Raw genomic sequence first — 15,089 nt, 5'->3', positions numbered from 1 at the left:
GAGGAATTCCAGCTCTTTGTCAGGCTCCTTAACCCCCATGGGAGCAGCAGTAGCTGTGTGCTCTGCAGCTTTCCTTCATTGCTGTGTGCTCTGCAGCTTCCCTTCATTGCACCAGGCCAGGGCAGATAAGGCTGTGAAAGGCCGCTCCCTCAGCGGCTGTGCTGCTCTGCACATCTCCGGGGCTCGGCCTTTTCACCCTTCTTCCTTCCACCTCTTGTTCCTTCAGCCCTTGTTCCTTCCATCCCTTCTTCCTTCCACCTCTTGTTCCTTCCAGCTTGTGTTTCTTCCATCCCTGGTTCCTTCCAGCCTTGGTTCCTTCCAGCTTTTGATCCTTCCTGCTCTTGTTCCTTCCAGCCCTGCTTTCTTCAGCTTTTGTTCCTTCTATCCCTTGTTCCTTCCAGATCTTGTTCCTTCCATTCCTTGTTCCTTCCAGCTTTTGTTTCTTCCATCCCTGGTTCCTTCCGGCCTTGGTGGTTCCTTCCAGCCCTGCTTCCTTCAGCTTTTGTTCCTTCCAGCCCTGGTTCCTTCCATCCCTGATTCATTCCATCCCTTGTTCCTTCCTTCCTTTGTTCCTTCAGCTCTTGTTCCTTCCATCCCTTGTTCCTTCCATCCCTATTCATTCCATCCCTTGTTCCTTCATCCCTGGTTCCTTCAGCTTTTGTTCCTTCCATCCCTTGTTCCTTCCATCCCTTGTTCCTTCCATCCCTTGTTCCTTCCATCCCTGGTTCCTTCCATCCCTTGTTCCTTCAGCCCTGCTTCCTTCAGCTTTTGTTCCTTCCAGCCCTGGTTCCTTCCAGCCCTGCTTCCTTCAGCTTTTGTTCCTTTCAGCCCTGGTTCCTTCCATCCCTGATTCATTCCATCCCTTGTTCCTTCCTTCCTTTGTTCCTTCAGCTCTTGTTCCTTCCATCCCTTGTTCCTTCCATCCCTTGTTCCTTCCAGATCTTATTCCTTCCATCCCTTGTTCCTTCCATCCCTTGTTCCTTCAGCTCTTTCTCCTTCCATCCCTGGTTCCTTCCTTCCTTTGCTCCTTCAGCTCTTACTCCTTCCAACCCTTGTTTCTTCCATCCCTTGTTCCTTCCATTCCTTGTTCCTTCCTTCCTTTGTTCCTTCCATCCCTGATTCATCCCATCCCTTGTTCCTTCAGCCCTGCTTCCTTCCATCCCTGCTTCCTTCCATCCCTGCTGTGTTCCAAGGCTGCAGGAGATCCCTTGGCTGAGCTCCCCCATGCAATCCTTGTGGGTTCTGAGCCCCGTGACACCCCCTGAGCTGTGTTTGGGCTCCTTTCCTTTGGAGCCAAGAACAGCTCCAGACATTTCTGTGCTTTTGCAGGCAGGGGAAGCTCCTGTGCAGCTCCATCTGCAGGGCAGAGCCAGGCTGGAGCTTTTGCTGAGCCCTGGGGTGGCAGGGAGCCCAGCAGAGAGGCCCTGGCAGTGCCACAGGCTGTTGGTACAAGCTGTGAGGATTTCCAGGCTGCACTGTGCCCCATTCAGCTCTCATAGCCCATTTTCTAGACAATTAATTAGAGGACTGAGGCGGAGGGGCTGCAGCGATGGCTCTTTGCTCTCCCAGCCGCGAGACCTTTGATTTCGATGACGACTGTGACAGTTTAACGTGGGAGGAGAACGAGGAGACGCTGCTGCTCTGGGAGGACTTCACCAACTGCAACCCCTCCATCGACCTCCAAGGAGAGGTGAGTTCATTCTCGTTGTTTTCTCCAACTCTTCCCTGCACAAACTCTCCCTCAGCCACTCCTTTACACCATTTGAGCCTGTGGGTGTTGCACTGGTGATCTAGTTTGCCACACAGACTGACTTTGATTTTAAAATCCTCTTAGTGCTTCCTCTCTGTGGCTGATTTGCAGTCTGTGCAATCACTTCATTGGCCAAACTTTACTTCCTTGGCTCCTTCAGAGTGAGTGTTTAAAATACTGAGGGGGAGGTGAGGATCCAAGGTGTCTGTTCCAGGCCCATCAGGGAATTTGTCACCCTTCAGAGCTTTCTCTAAAGTTCTGGGATGACAGGAGGGTGGTTTAGATTTGATTTTAGGGAAAAATCCTTCCTTGTGAGGGTGGGGAGGCCCTGGCACAGGTGCCCAGAGAAGCTGTGGCTGCCCCTGGATCCCTGGCAGTGCCCAAGGCCAGGCTGGATGGGCTGGGAGCAGCCTGGGACAGTGGGAGGTGTCCCTGCCCATTGATGGGGTGGAATTGAGTGAACTTTAAGCTCCTCCCAGTCCAAACCAGTCTGAGATTCTGTGATTTTCCACAGCATCTCACTTTCTATCTGAATTATCATTCACACTTGGTTATGATAACATGGGGTTGTACAGCTGTTCCTGTGGGGAGCTGAGCAACCTCAGCCTGGTCTGGGGAGGTGTTGAGGGGTGTAAATCCCATCCCAGACACAGAACCTGTGGGTGCAGGGCCACAAAAAGCCCCAGGGATCCTCTGGACCTGTGAATCTTGGGCTTCCCTCTGCCCAGGCAGTGGGGATCTGCTGGCAGTGCTGGATAATGAACAGCTTCCTTTTAATCCTGAAATCCCAGGCAAAGGCAGCTAATCCAGGCACTGCAGAGCCTCCTGAAACCAGCCTGGAGAGGGCTGGGAATGGGCTGGGAATGACTGGGGATGGGCTGGGAATGGGGCTGGGAATGGTTGGGAATGGGCTGGGGATGGGCTGGGAATGGCTGGGAACAATCTGGGAATAGCTGGGAAGGGCTGGGAATGGACTGGGGATGGCAGGGAATGGGCTGGAAATGACAGGGAATATTTGGAAAGGGGCTGGGAATAGCTGGGAATGGCTGAGAATAGCAGGAAATGGCTGGGGATGGGCTGGGAATGGCAGGAAACAGTCTGGGAATAGCTGGAAAGGGATGGGAATGGGTGTGGGAATAGCTGGGGATGGCCTGGGAATGGGGCTGGGAATGGCTGGGAATGGGCTGGGGATGGCTGGGAATGGCAGGGAACAATCTGGGAATAGCTGGGAAGGGCTGGGAATGAGCTGGGAATGGGCTGGGGATGGGCTGGGAATGGCTGGGAATGACAGGGAATGGCTGGGAATGGGCTGAGGATGGCTGGGAATGGCAGGGAACAGTCTGGGAATAGCTGGGAAGGGATGGGAATGGGCTGGGAATGGCTGGGGATGACAGGGAAGGGCTGGGAATGGACTGGGAACAGCTGGGACTGGCAGGGAATGGGCTGGAAATAGCTGGGAATGACAGGGAATATGGGCTGGGAATGGCTGGGAATGACAGGAAATGGGGCTGGGAATGGCTGGGGAGGGGATGGGGCTGGGAATGGCTGGGAATTGATGGGACTGGCCTGGGAATGGGCTGGGAATGGCTGGGAATGGCAGGGAAACAGCTTGGGAATGACAGGGAAAAGCCTGGGAATGACAGGGAATGGGCTGGGAATGGCAGGGAAAAGCGTGGGAATGGCAGGAAATGGCTGGGGATGGGCTGGGAATGGCAGGGAACAATCTGGGAATAGCTGGGAAGGGATGGGAATGGGCTGGGAGTGGCAGGGAGTGGGGCTGGGAATAGCTGGGAATGATGGAATGGCTGGAAATGGCAGGGAACAGCCTGGAAATGGGCTGGGAATGGATTGGGAATGGCTGGGGCTGGGTCTGGGAATAGCTGGGGCTGGGGCTGGGAATGGGGCTGGGAATGGATTGGGAATGGCTGGGGTTGGGTCTGGGAATAGCTGGGGAGGGGATGGGGCTGGGAATGGCTGGGAGTTGCTGGGATTGGCCTTGGAATGGGCTGGGAATGGCAGGGAACAGCTTGGGAATGGCAGGGAAAAGCCTGGGAATGGCTGGGAATGACAGGGAATGGGGCTGGGAATGGCTGGGGAGGGGATGGGGCTGGGAGTGGCTGGGAAAAACGTAGGAATGGCTGGGAATGACAGGGAATGGGCTGGGAATGGCTGAGAATGGCAGGAAATGGCTAGGAGTGGCAGGGAATGGGGCTGGGAATGGCTGGGGATGGGTTGGGAATTGCTGGAACTGGCCTGGGAATGGGTCTGGGAATAGCTGGGAATGATGGAATGGTTGGGAATGGCTGGGGAGGGGATGGGGCTGGGCATGGCTGGAAGTTGGTGGGACTGGCCTTGGAATGGGCTGGGAACAGGCTGGGAATGGCCGGGAATGGTCTGGGAATAGCCAGGGAATGACAGGGAATGGGCTGGGAATGGCTGAGAATGGCAGGAAATGGCTGGGGATGGGCTGGGACTGGCTGGGAATGATGGAATGGCTGGAAATGGCAGGGAACAGCCTGGGAATGGCTGGGAATGATGGAATGGCAGGGAACAGCCTGGGAATGGCAGGGAACAGCCTGGGAATGATGGAATGGCCGTGTTACACCCTCCTGAGCAGCGCAGGGCGGGGGTGGGAGCTGGTCCCTCCCAGGCAGGGAAGATGCTGAGGCAGCAGCCTGGGCATGCCTGGCTGTGTTCCTGCTCCACCTCCTGCTCCTGCTCATCCATCCAGAGCTCAGGGAGCCTCCGGGGATTACCGGGAACTGCTGGGGCTGCAGAAACCACGGGGAGGGGCACAGGGATAGCAGGGGCACAGAGTGGCACAGGGATAACAGCGAGGGGCACAGGGATAGCAGAGAGTGGCACAGGGATAACAGAGAGGGGCACAGGGATAGCAGAGAGGGGCACAGGGATAACAGCGAGGGGCACAGGGATAGCAGAGAGTGGCACAGGGATAACAGAGAGTGGCACAGGGATAACAGAGTGGCACAGGGATAACAGCGAGGGGCACAGGGATAGCAGAGAGTGGCACAGGGATAACAGAGAGGGGCACAGGGATAACAGCGAGGGGCACAGGGATAGCAGAGAGTGGCACAGGGATAGCAGGGACAGAGTGGCACAGGGCTAACAGAGAGTGGCACAGGGATAACAGGAGCACAGAGTGGCACAGGGATAACAGAGAGTGGCACAGGGATAGCAGGGGCACAGAGTGGCACAGGGATAACAGCGAGGGGCACAGGGATAGCAGAGAGTGGCACAGGGATAACAGAGTGGCACAGGGATAACGGGAGCACAGAGTGGCACAGGGATAACAGAGAGTGGCACAGGGATAGCAGGGGCACAGAGTGGCACAGGGATAACAGCGAGGGGCACAGGGATAGCAGAGAGGGGCACAGGGATAGCAGAGAATGGCACAGGGATAACAGAGTGGTACAGGGATAGCAGAGTGGCACAGGGATAACAGAGTGGCACAGGGATAGCAGAGAGGGGCACAGGGATAACAGAGTGGTACAGGGATAGCAGAGTGGCACAGGGATAACAGAGTGGCACAGGGATAGCAGAGAGGGGCACAGGGATAACAGGAGCACAGAGTGGCACAGGGATAACAGAGAGTGGCTCCATAAGGATAACAGGGACAGAGAGTGGCACAGGGATAACGAGCAGAATGGCACAGGGATAATGGCTGGACAGTGGCACAGGGATAACAGGGACAGAGAGTGGCACAGGGATAACAGGAGCACAGAGTGGCACCATTGGGATAACAGAGAGTGGCACTGGGGTAACAGGAGCAGAATGGCACAGGGATAATGGCTGGACAGTGGCACAGGGATTACAGGAGCACAGAGTGGCACAGGATAACAGAGTGGCACAGGGGTAACAGGAGCACAGAGTGGCACAGGGATAACAGGCACAGGGTGGCACAGGGCTAACAGAGAGTGGCACAGGATAACAGAGTGGCACAGGGATAACAGGGACAGAGTGGCACAGGGATAATGGGCACAGAGTGGCACAGGGATAACGGGAGCACAGAGTAGCACAGGGATAACGGGCACAGGGTGGCACAGGGCTAACAGAGAGTGGCACAGGGCTAACAGAGTGGCACAGGGATAACAGGCACAGGGTGGCATAGGGCTAACAGAGGGTGGCACAGGGATAACAGAGTGGCACAGGGATAACAGGGACAGAATGGCACAGGGATAACGGGAGCACAGAGTGGCACAGGGATAACGGGAGCACAGGGTGGCACAGGGCTAACAGAGGGTGGCACAGGGCTAACAGAGTGGCACAGGGATAACAGGGACAAAGCAGCAGCATGGCAGCGATAACGAGCAGAAGGAGAGTGGCAGGGTGATAACGAGCAGCCTCGTGCAGGAATTAATGACGGCTGATTTGCATAGCCGGGCGTGCCTGCCTAAGCGCTGCAATAGCGCCGAGCCCGGGCCCCGCGCCGGGGAAACTCTAAAGATTTTAAGAAGCTTAAATCCTTCTAAATGAAAATTATACAAGGAAAGAGTAGATTTGGCTTGTAGATGGAGGTTCAGAATAAAGGCTGCTCCGGCTGTGCCTGCTCTTTAACATGTGCTTTACATGCCTGAATCTTCCTTCCGTGGGTTTTATTCCTTTCAAGTTCTTACACGCTGCCCTCACCACCTTCTTTTGTGACCTTCCTCCTTAAAGCTCTTCTGCATATAAAACGATCAGAGAGATGATTCTTGTAACTCCAGGCTGGATAGCCTGGTGTGGGTACCAGCAATGAGCCCTGTAAATCTGCCACCCCATTAACACTCATTGCTGCAGCTGTGCTAAATTGGGAATCATTTTTTAATGGAAAACTGAGGCGGTTGAAGGCTTGAAAGAGGGAACAGTGACATTGTGGTGCCTTTTTGGGCAGCACCAGACTGTGCTGTCAGTCCAAAGGAGGAGCTTCCCTGTGGGACAGCATCTGTTCCTGCTTCATCCAGGAATTCCAGTGGGAATCTCTGTGTGCACTGCAGAGTGATGAGATGGAACTGGAAAATGAGAATTCCAGCGCAAAGCTGGGAGTAACAGCGTGGTCAGTGCAGGGAAAATGAAAAGTTTCATGGCTGGAGAGCAAATCCAGTCTGTCCAAGTGAGATCAGGCTGTGAAAGGCTCAGGAAAACCCAGGGGGTTGGTGCTTGGAATGCAGCAGGTGCAGGGGTTTAATTGATCAGACCTGGCCTTTGTGTGCCCAGAGCTGTGGGCATGGCACAGAAATGTGTTTGCCTGCTGTTCCAGACTGAAGAATATTCCTCGTCTGTGAAACAGTGCCTTTCAAAAATCAGTGCAGGAACAACACAAGAACCTGCATTTCCAGGGAGGTTAAATAAAATTGTCAGTTCTGTCCTGAATTCCTTTATTTCCTTGCTGATTTTTGTGTTCTCCTCTCCCTTGCAGGAAGAAAACTTGAGAATTCTTTTATTCCTGAATTATTCCTTTATTTCCTTGCTGATTTTTTGTGTTCTCCTCTCCCCTGCAGGAAGAAAACCTGGGAAACTTGAAAATTCCTTTATTCCTGAATTCCTTCATTTCCTTGCTGATTTTTTTGTGTCCTTCTCTCCCCTGCAGGAAGGAAACCTGGAAAACTTGAGAATTCCTTAATTCCTTCATTTTCTTGCTGATTTTTGTGTCCTCCTCTCCCCTGCAGAAAGAAAATCTGGGAAACTTGAAAATTTCTTTATTCCCGAATTCCTTAATTTCCTTGCTGATTTTTTTGTGTTCTCCTCTCCCCTGCAGGAAGGAAACTTGAGAATTCCTTTATTCCTGAATTATTCCTGTATTTCCTTGCTGATTTTTTTGTGTTCTCCTCTCCCCTGCAGGAAGGAAACTTGAGAATTCCTTTATTCCTGAATTATTCCTGTATTTCCTTGCTGATTTTTTTGTGTTCTCCTCTCCCCTGCAGGAAGGAAACTTGAGAATTCCTTTATTCCTGAATTATTCCTGTATTTCCTTGCTGATTTTTGTGTTCTCCTCTCCCCTGCAGGAAGAAGACCTGGGAAACTTGAGAATTCCTGAATTCCTGAATTATTCCTTTATTCCCTTGCTGATTTTTTGTGTTCTCCTCTCCCCTGCAGGAAGGAAACCTGGAAAACTGGAGAATTCCAGAATTCCTGAATTATTCCTGTATTTCCTTGCTGATTTTTCTTGTCCTCCTCTCCCCTGCAGGAAGGAAACTTGAGAATTCCTTTATTCCTGAATTATTCCTTTATTTCCTTGCTGATTTTTTGTGTCCTCCTCTCCCCTGCAGGAAGGAAACTTGAGAATTCCTTAATTCCTTTATTTCCTTGCTGATTTTTTGTGTCCTCCTCTCCCCTGCAGCAAGAAAACCTGGGAAACTGGAGAATTCCTTTATTCCTGAATTATTCCTTTATTTCCTTACTGATTTTTCGTGTCCTCCTCTCCCCTGCAGGAAGGAAAATTGAAAATTCCTCTATTCCTGAATTATTCCTTTATTTCCTTGCTGATTTTTTGTGTCCTCCTCTCCCCTGCAGGAAGAAAACCTGGGAAACTTGAGAATTCCTGAATTCCTTTGTTTCCTTGCTGATTTTTGTGTCCTCCTCTCCCCTGCAGGAAGAAAACTTGAGAATTCCTTTATTCCTGAATTATTCCTTTATTTCCTTGCTGATTTTTTGTGTCCTCCTCTCCCCTGCAGGAAGGAAACTTGAGAATTCCTGAATTCCTGAATTATTCCTTTATTTCCTTGCTGATTTTTTGTGTTCTCCTCTCCCCTGCAGGAAGAAAACCTGGGAAACTTGAGAATTCCTGAATTCCTTTATTTCTTTGCTGATTTTTTTGTGTCCTCCTCTCCTCTGCAGGAAGGAAACCTGGGAAACTTGAGAATTCCTTTATTTCTGAATTATTCCTTTATTTCCTTACTATTTTTCATGTCCTCCTCCCATGTAGGAAGAAAACCTGGGAAACTTGAGAATTCCTTAATTCCTTTATTTCCTTGCTGATTTTTTCTTGTCCTCCTCTCCCTTGCAGGAAGGAAAATTGAAAATTCCTTTATTCCTGAATTATTCCTTTATTTCCTTGCTGATTTTTGTGTCCTTCTCTCCCCTGCAGGAAGAAAACCTGGGAAACTTGAGAATTCCTTTATTCCTGAATTCCTTTATTTCCTTACTGATCTTTTGTGTCCTCCTCTCCCCTGCAGGAGGAAAACCTGGGAAACTTGAGAATTCCTGAATTCCTGAATTCCTTTATTTCCTTGCTGATTTTTTTGTGTCCTCCTCTCCCCTGCAGGAAGGAAACTTGAGAATTCTTTTATTCCTGAATTATTCCTTTATTTCCTTGCTGATTTTTGTGTCCTTCTCTCCCCTGCAGGAAGGAAAATGAGAATTCCTTTATTCCTGAATTATTCCTTTATTTTCTTACTGATTTTTTGTGTCCTCCTCTCCTCTGCAGGAAGAAAACCTGGGAAACTTGAGAATTCCTTTATTCCTGTATTTCCTTGCTGATTTTTGGGTCCTCCTCTCCCCTGCAGGAAGGAAAATTGAAAATTCCTTTATTCCTGAATTATTCTTTTATTTCCTTGCTGATTTTTTGTGTCCTCCTCTCCCCTGCAGGAAGGAAAATTGAGAATTCCTTTATTCCTGAATTATTCCTGTATTTCCTTGCTGATTTTTGTGTCCTCCTCTCCCCTGCAGAAAGAAAACCTGGGAAACTTGAGAATTCCTGAATTCCTGAATTATTCCTTTATTTCCTTGCTGATTTTTGTGTCCTCCTCTCCCCTGCAGGAAGGAAACTTGAGAATTCCTTTATTCCTGAATTGTTCCTTTATTTCCTTGCTGATTTTTTTGTGTCCTCCTCTCCCCTGCAGGAAGGAAAATTGAAAATTCCTTTATTCCTGAATTATTCCTTTATTTCCTTACTGATTTTTCATGTTCTCCTCCCCTGCAGAAAGAAAACCTGGGAAACTTGAGAATTCCTGAATTCCTTTATTTCCTTGCTGATTTTTGTATCCTCCTCTCCCCTGCAGGAAGAAAATCTGGGAAAATTGAGAATTCCTGAATTCCTTTATTTCCTTGCTGATTTTTGTGTCCTCCTCTCCCCTGCAGGAAGGAAACTTGAGAATTCCTTTATTCCTGAATTATTCCTTTATTTCCATGCTGATTTTTGTGTCCTCCTCTCCCCTGCAGGAAGGAAACTTGAGAATTCCTTTATTCCTGAATTCCTTTATTTCCTTGCTGATTTTTGTGTCCTCCTCTCCCCTGCAGGAAGAAAACCTGGGAAATTTGAGAATTCCTTTATTTCTGAATTATTCCTTTATTTCCTTACTATTTTTCATGTCCTCCTCCCATGTAGGAAGAAGACCTGGGAAACTTGAGAATTCCTTTATTCCTGAATTATTCCTGTATTTCCTTGCTGATTTTTTGTGTTCTCCTCTCCCCTGCAGGAAGAAAACCTGGGAAACTGGAGAATTCCTGAATTCCTGAATTCCTGAATTCCTTAATTTCCTTGCTGATTTTTGTGTCCTCCTCTCCCCTGCAGGAAGAAAACCTGGGAAACTTGATCCACGAGACAGAGTCTTTCTTCAAAACGAGAGACAAGGAATACCAGGAGACAATAGGGCAGATAGAGGTGAGGGAGCTGTTCCTGAGGGATGGACACAGCACAGAGCTGTCCCACAGGGAAGCAGGAATGTCCACACATCAGCAATGCAAAGGAATTTCCCTCTGGCGTGCCCTGGGGATTTTTCTAAATGCCATTCTCTGGGTTATCATTGCTGCGTGCTTCAGCGCTGAGCATAAATCTGAGGCTGGTGGAGAGAGAACCTGCAGAACAAAGGGAATAAAACACGTTATTTTTCTTTTTCCTTCCTTTGTTCTGCATGTCCACCCTCACCCTGGGAAATGCTTCCCCTGATGTGGCCTCACAGGTGGCCAGAAACAGCAGCTGGAGCTTCTCAAAGGCTCTGTCCTGCTTGGAGCTGCTTTCATTAATTGCCTGTTGACAAACAAAGTGCAGGAAAAGCCCTCCAGGGTGATATATGGGTTTTTTTGAGCTAGTCTTATAAGCTCTTGGAGATCTATATTACACTTAAGATAGTTCAGCTACTTTAAAAGCAATAAAATCAGCAGGATGGCTTTTGTGGTAGTGTTAGAAACAGAAAAGTTTTAATGAAAAGCCAAACCAGGGCTGTTCAGAGCCAGTGTGGAGCTGTGATTGCCCTTCCTGAGCTCATGGGTGCATTGGCAGCCAGGGGCAGTGAGGGAAATGGGCACTGTGGGGTGTGGGGGGGCAGCTGAGGCACAGTGAGGAGTGCAGGGAAAGGAAAGAAATGCAGGAAAAGTGGGATTGCTCCTGCCCTGAAGCCGATGCTTTGCCCTTCAGCTGGAACTGGCCACGGCCAAGAGCGACATGAACCGGCACCTGCACGAGTACATGGAGATGTGCAGCATGAAACGGGGCCTGGACGTGCAGATGGAAACCTGCAGGAGGCTCATCAAGGGCTCAGCTGACAGGTGAGGGCTCCTCTGGACCCCAGCAGCTCCTTCCTGCTCTCTCCTGCTCCTTCCTGCTCCTTCCTGTTCCCTCCTTCTCCTTCCTTCTCCTTCCTTCTCCTTCCTTCTCCTTCCTGCTCCCTCCTGCTCCCTCCTTCTCCTTCCTGCTCCCTCCTGCTCCCTCCTTCTCCTTCCTTCTCCTTCCTGCTCCCTCCTGCTCCTTCCTTCTCCCTCCTGCTCCCTCCTTCTCCTTCCTGCTCCCTCCTTCTCCTTCCTTCTCCCTCCTGCTCCCTCTTTCTCCTTCCTGCTCCTTCCTGCTCCCTCCTTCTCCTTCCTTCTCCTTCCTTCTCCCTCCTTCTCCTTCCTTCTCCTTCCTTCTCCTTCCTGCTCCTTCCATCTCCTTCCATCTCCTTCCTTCTCCTTCCTTCTCCTTCCTGCTCCTTCCTGCTCCTTCCTTCTCCCTCCTTCTCCCTCCTTCTCCTTCCTTCTCCCTCCTTCTCCTTCCTTCTCCCTCTTGCTCCCTCCTGCTCCTTCTTTCTCCTTCCTGCTCCCTCCTGCTCCTTCCTGCTCCTTCCTTCTCCCTCCTTCTCCTTCCTTCTCCTTCCTTCTCCTTCCTGCTCCCTCCTGCTCCCTCCTGCTCCCTCCTGCTCCTTCCATCTCCCTCCTGCTCCTTCCTTCTCCTTCCTTCTCCCTCCTGCTCCTTCCTTCTCCCTCCTTCTCCTTCCTTCTCCCTCCTGCTCCCTCCTGCTCCCTCCTGCTCCTTCCTTCTCCCTCCTGCTCCCTCCTGCTCCCTCCTGCATGCTGATATTTTCAGCCTTTCTGTGCTGCCGGGCACTGCCCCCAGGAGAACCCTGCATTGACCTGAGGCCGTGGGGAAGCTTCCAGAATTGATTGATAACACTGGGATTGTGGGTGTGGAGTTGATTGGAAATGTGCAATATCACAGAGTGGAAAACTCAGAGTTTGGGGTTTTAGAATGTAATAATAAATATAGAGCAAGGTGGAGGTTTTAGGGTGGAGGATGCTCCTTTTTCTTCACCTTCTTTACCTTCTTCACCTTCTTCACCTTTTTTACCTTCTTCACCTTCTTCACCTTTTTTACCTTCTTCTTCACCTTCTTCACCTTCTTCTTCCTTCTTCTCCATGTGTTTCAGTGATATTTTCTAACTGGACAGAAAAGTCTGCATTGCAGACTTTGAGGGATCAATTATTGGGTTAAAAGTAAAAATAATTCAGGTGTCATTTCTTCCTTGGATAGTTTAGCCTTAAAAGACCTTGTAGCAAAAGTTTGTTGGCCTTTTAGAGCTTTGTTGGTGTAGAGCTGCAGAACTCACTGCTGTGAGTCTGTAACACTGATGAGAAATTAATAAATTAATAAACACCTAAATGTGAACACAAACTGTCAAGTGCCTTCAATCCTGACCTCACCAGAGGTATAAAAAGAAGCTGAAAACCAGCACAGCCTTCCTGGGCCTGATGCTGGAGAGGGCACCTAGAGCAGAGGCTGGAAATGTTACAGGAATAAAGTAGGGATTTATTAAAAGTAGGGATTTATTAAATATGTAAAAAAAAGTATAGCAATTAATTAAAAATATGAAATATAAAAAAGTAGGGATTAATAAATATATGAAGGCCTTTTAATAAATCCCTACTTCATTTAAATAAAGTAGGGATTTATTAAAAGGCCTTCAAAGATACACCTTGGGCAGTGCAAGAGCCTGGCCCAGGCTGCACCCAGGATGGACCATGGGGGATCAGTGTTCACACTTTTATAAGTTTATTCCATTTGCATATTGTGGGTTAATTGTTCAATTACAGCTGCAGGTAATGAAATCACATTGTCCCAGTTTGCTTCCCCTCAATTCATTTTTGTTTGCACTTTTTGGGCCTGAAGCTGCAATAGTTCCCCGTGGCTGTGGGGCTGGAAAATGATTGTTTTGTGTGACTAAACTGTGAGGAGAACTTGCTAACACTCTGTGTGAAGGTCAGAATTATACAGGAACACAGCACAGAATCTGAGAAATATGAAAGCTAAAACTTAAAGCATCAATTCCTGCCAGCCTGGGCTAAAGGCAGCACTGCCACTTGCTGGCATTGTCCTTTGGAGTTGTTGTGTCCCAGCTCAGCCCTGGAAGGGGGAATTTGGGGTCCCCAAGGGCTCAGCAGCTGCTCCTGAGCACAGGGAGCTCCAGCTCAGCTGGACTTCAGCCTTTAACATCTCAGATTTACAACTTAAAACCCCAAATTAAATCTCGACTCTGGACTTACATGAAGAACTTGTTTTTTAATCTTCTCATGTGTTAAGAACCTTACACTATGAGGGATTTCTCTTATCTCTTGCTCAACCCCAGTAGAACAAGATGATAAAGTTTCAATTTTCAGGGCTCTGGGTATTAGGGATGCTGAGAGTCTTTGCTCTCCATTTCCCCATCAGCAAACCTGGGACAGCCTCTGTGTTTGAGCTGGCATGGCTGGGGTGGCACCTTGATTTTTGTACTGATATTTCCTGTTTAACCAAAGTTTGGTGTTATTAAAGGGGGCTTTTGAATAGCTTGGGGAAATTCCAATATTTAATGTTATTAAAGGGGGTTTTTGAATAGCTTGGGAAATTTCAACGTTTAATGTTAATAAAGGGGTTTTTAATGGTACTGTGAAGGGAAGGTGATTGTTTTCTTGTAAGACTTTTTTTTTCTTCCTTCAGTCATGGATATTTGACTTTTTGGCTGTACTTTTCCCTGTGTTTCCCTGCAGGAATTCTCCATCCCCCAGCTCTGTAGCCAGCAGTGACTCAGGAAACACAGATGAAATTCAGGACGATTTGGACAGAGAGACGGACGTGGAGCCCATGGTCAGCTGATAGCAAGAGGGAGCATTCCAGCCAAGGGGGAGATGGAGAGACAGGAAAAATTCCAAACCAATTGCTGGGGGAAAGGTGAAAGACTCGAGAGCCCCTGCAGGGGACTCTGAGGACTCATTCCCACACGCACCCCCTCCAGCCAAGGATTGGTGCTGTACATTTCTATTGTTCTACAAACCATAAATGCAGAGTCCTGTAGGAAAACACGGTGTTTTAATTGTGCCTTTGCCCCAAGCTGAGCCACTTTGAGCTCCAGTGGAATATTAATAGCAGGTGTTTTTATAAAATATATTATTTAAAAAAGAAACACAACCAACCAAAGCTGTTGGCAGCAGAGGATGGTGCTGCAGAGGCTCTGGGTACTTCAATAAGCTGCTGGTTTTATTGAGCTGCTGCACTGATTGGCAAAAGCAACATTGGCAAAAAGAGCAGCAAAACCAAGACAATTGCGGTGCAATTACAAACGTCTGGCACAAGAAAAACAAACAAACAAAAAAGAATTGCCTCCAAATTGAACTGCAAATGTTTAAAAACAACAGTGGGTTTGGAGACAGCTTGTAGTGAAATTCAGAGGGTTTTCTCCATCCCACCTTCTGGGGTGAGGGAGCCTTTGGGATGTGTCCAAGGTTTCCTCTGGACTCCAGGAGCTGGAGGAGCAGGACTCAGCTCGGTGGCAAAGCAGGGGGGCACAGGAGGGGCACTGGGGGGGGACTATCACTGAGTAACTTCTATGCAAAAACAACAAAAAAAAAAGCTCGCCTTATTTATACGGAATGTTTGGTCCCTGCTGGGCTGCAGTTATCCCTTGGGAAAAGGAAAGCTAAACCCACATTTGCACACTTAGATGTCTGTAGAGCTTCTTTTGAGGTGGAATGTTGTATCACAATGCCTTTGTTTCCAATGGTTGGGTTAGGAGGGGAGTCAGCCCTGGTTTGTGTCTTTTTTCGGGTTTTTTTTTTTTAGTGTTTGCAGATTTTCCTTTGCAGACAGAGAGGTAACTCCATTTTATGCTGCTTCCAT

General features: G+C 49.0%; 1 protein-coding gene across 1 annotated transcript in view; it reads left to right on the top strand.

The window, feature by feature from the left end:
- The window catches only part of IFFO2 (intermediate filament family orphan 2), a 69,222-nt gene extending 54,356 nt beyond the window's left edge, over window positions 1-14,866 (top strand). Inside the window, exons 6-9 of the mRNA XM_074558299.1 lie at window positions 1,570-1,690; window positions 10,260-10,349; window positions 11,103-11,233; window positions 13,964-14,866. Of these exons, the coding sequence (XP_074414400.1) occupies window positions 1,570-1,690; window positions 10,260-10,349; window positions 11,103-11,233; window positions 13,964-14,069 (448 nt within the window). The 3' untranslated portion in view covers window positions 14,070-14,866. The remainder of the gene's footprint in view (window positions 1-1,569; window positions 1,691-10,259; window positions 10,350-11,102; window positions 11,234-13,963) is intronic.
- Window positions 14,867-15,089: the final 223 nt, after the last annotated feature.

Source organism: Zonotrichia albicollis, chromosome 25 (assembly GCF_047830755.1).
Source record: "Zonotrichia albicollis isolate bZonAlb1 chromosome 25, bZonAlb1.hap1, whole genome shotgun sequence".
NCBI lineage: Eukaryota > Metazoa > Chordata > Aves > Passeriformes > Passerellidae > Zonotrichia > Zonotrichia albicollis.
This window is presented reverse-complemented; position numbering and strand designations above follow the sequence as displayed.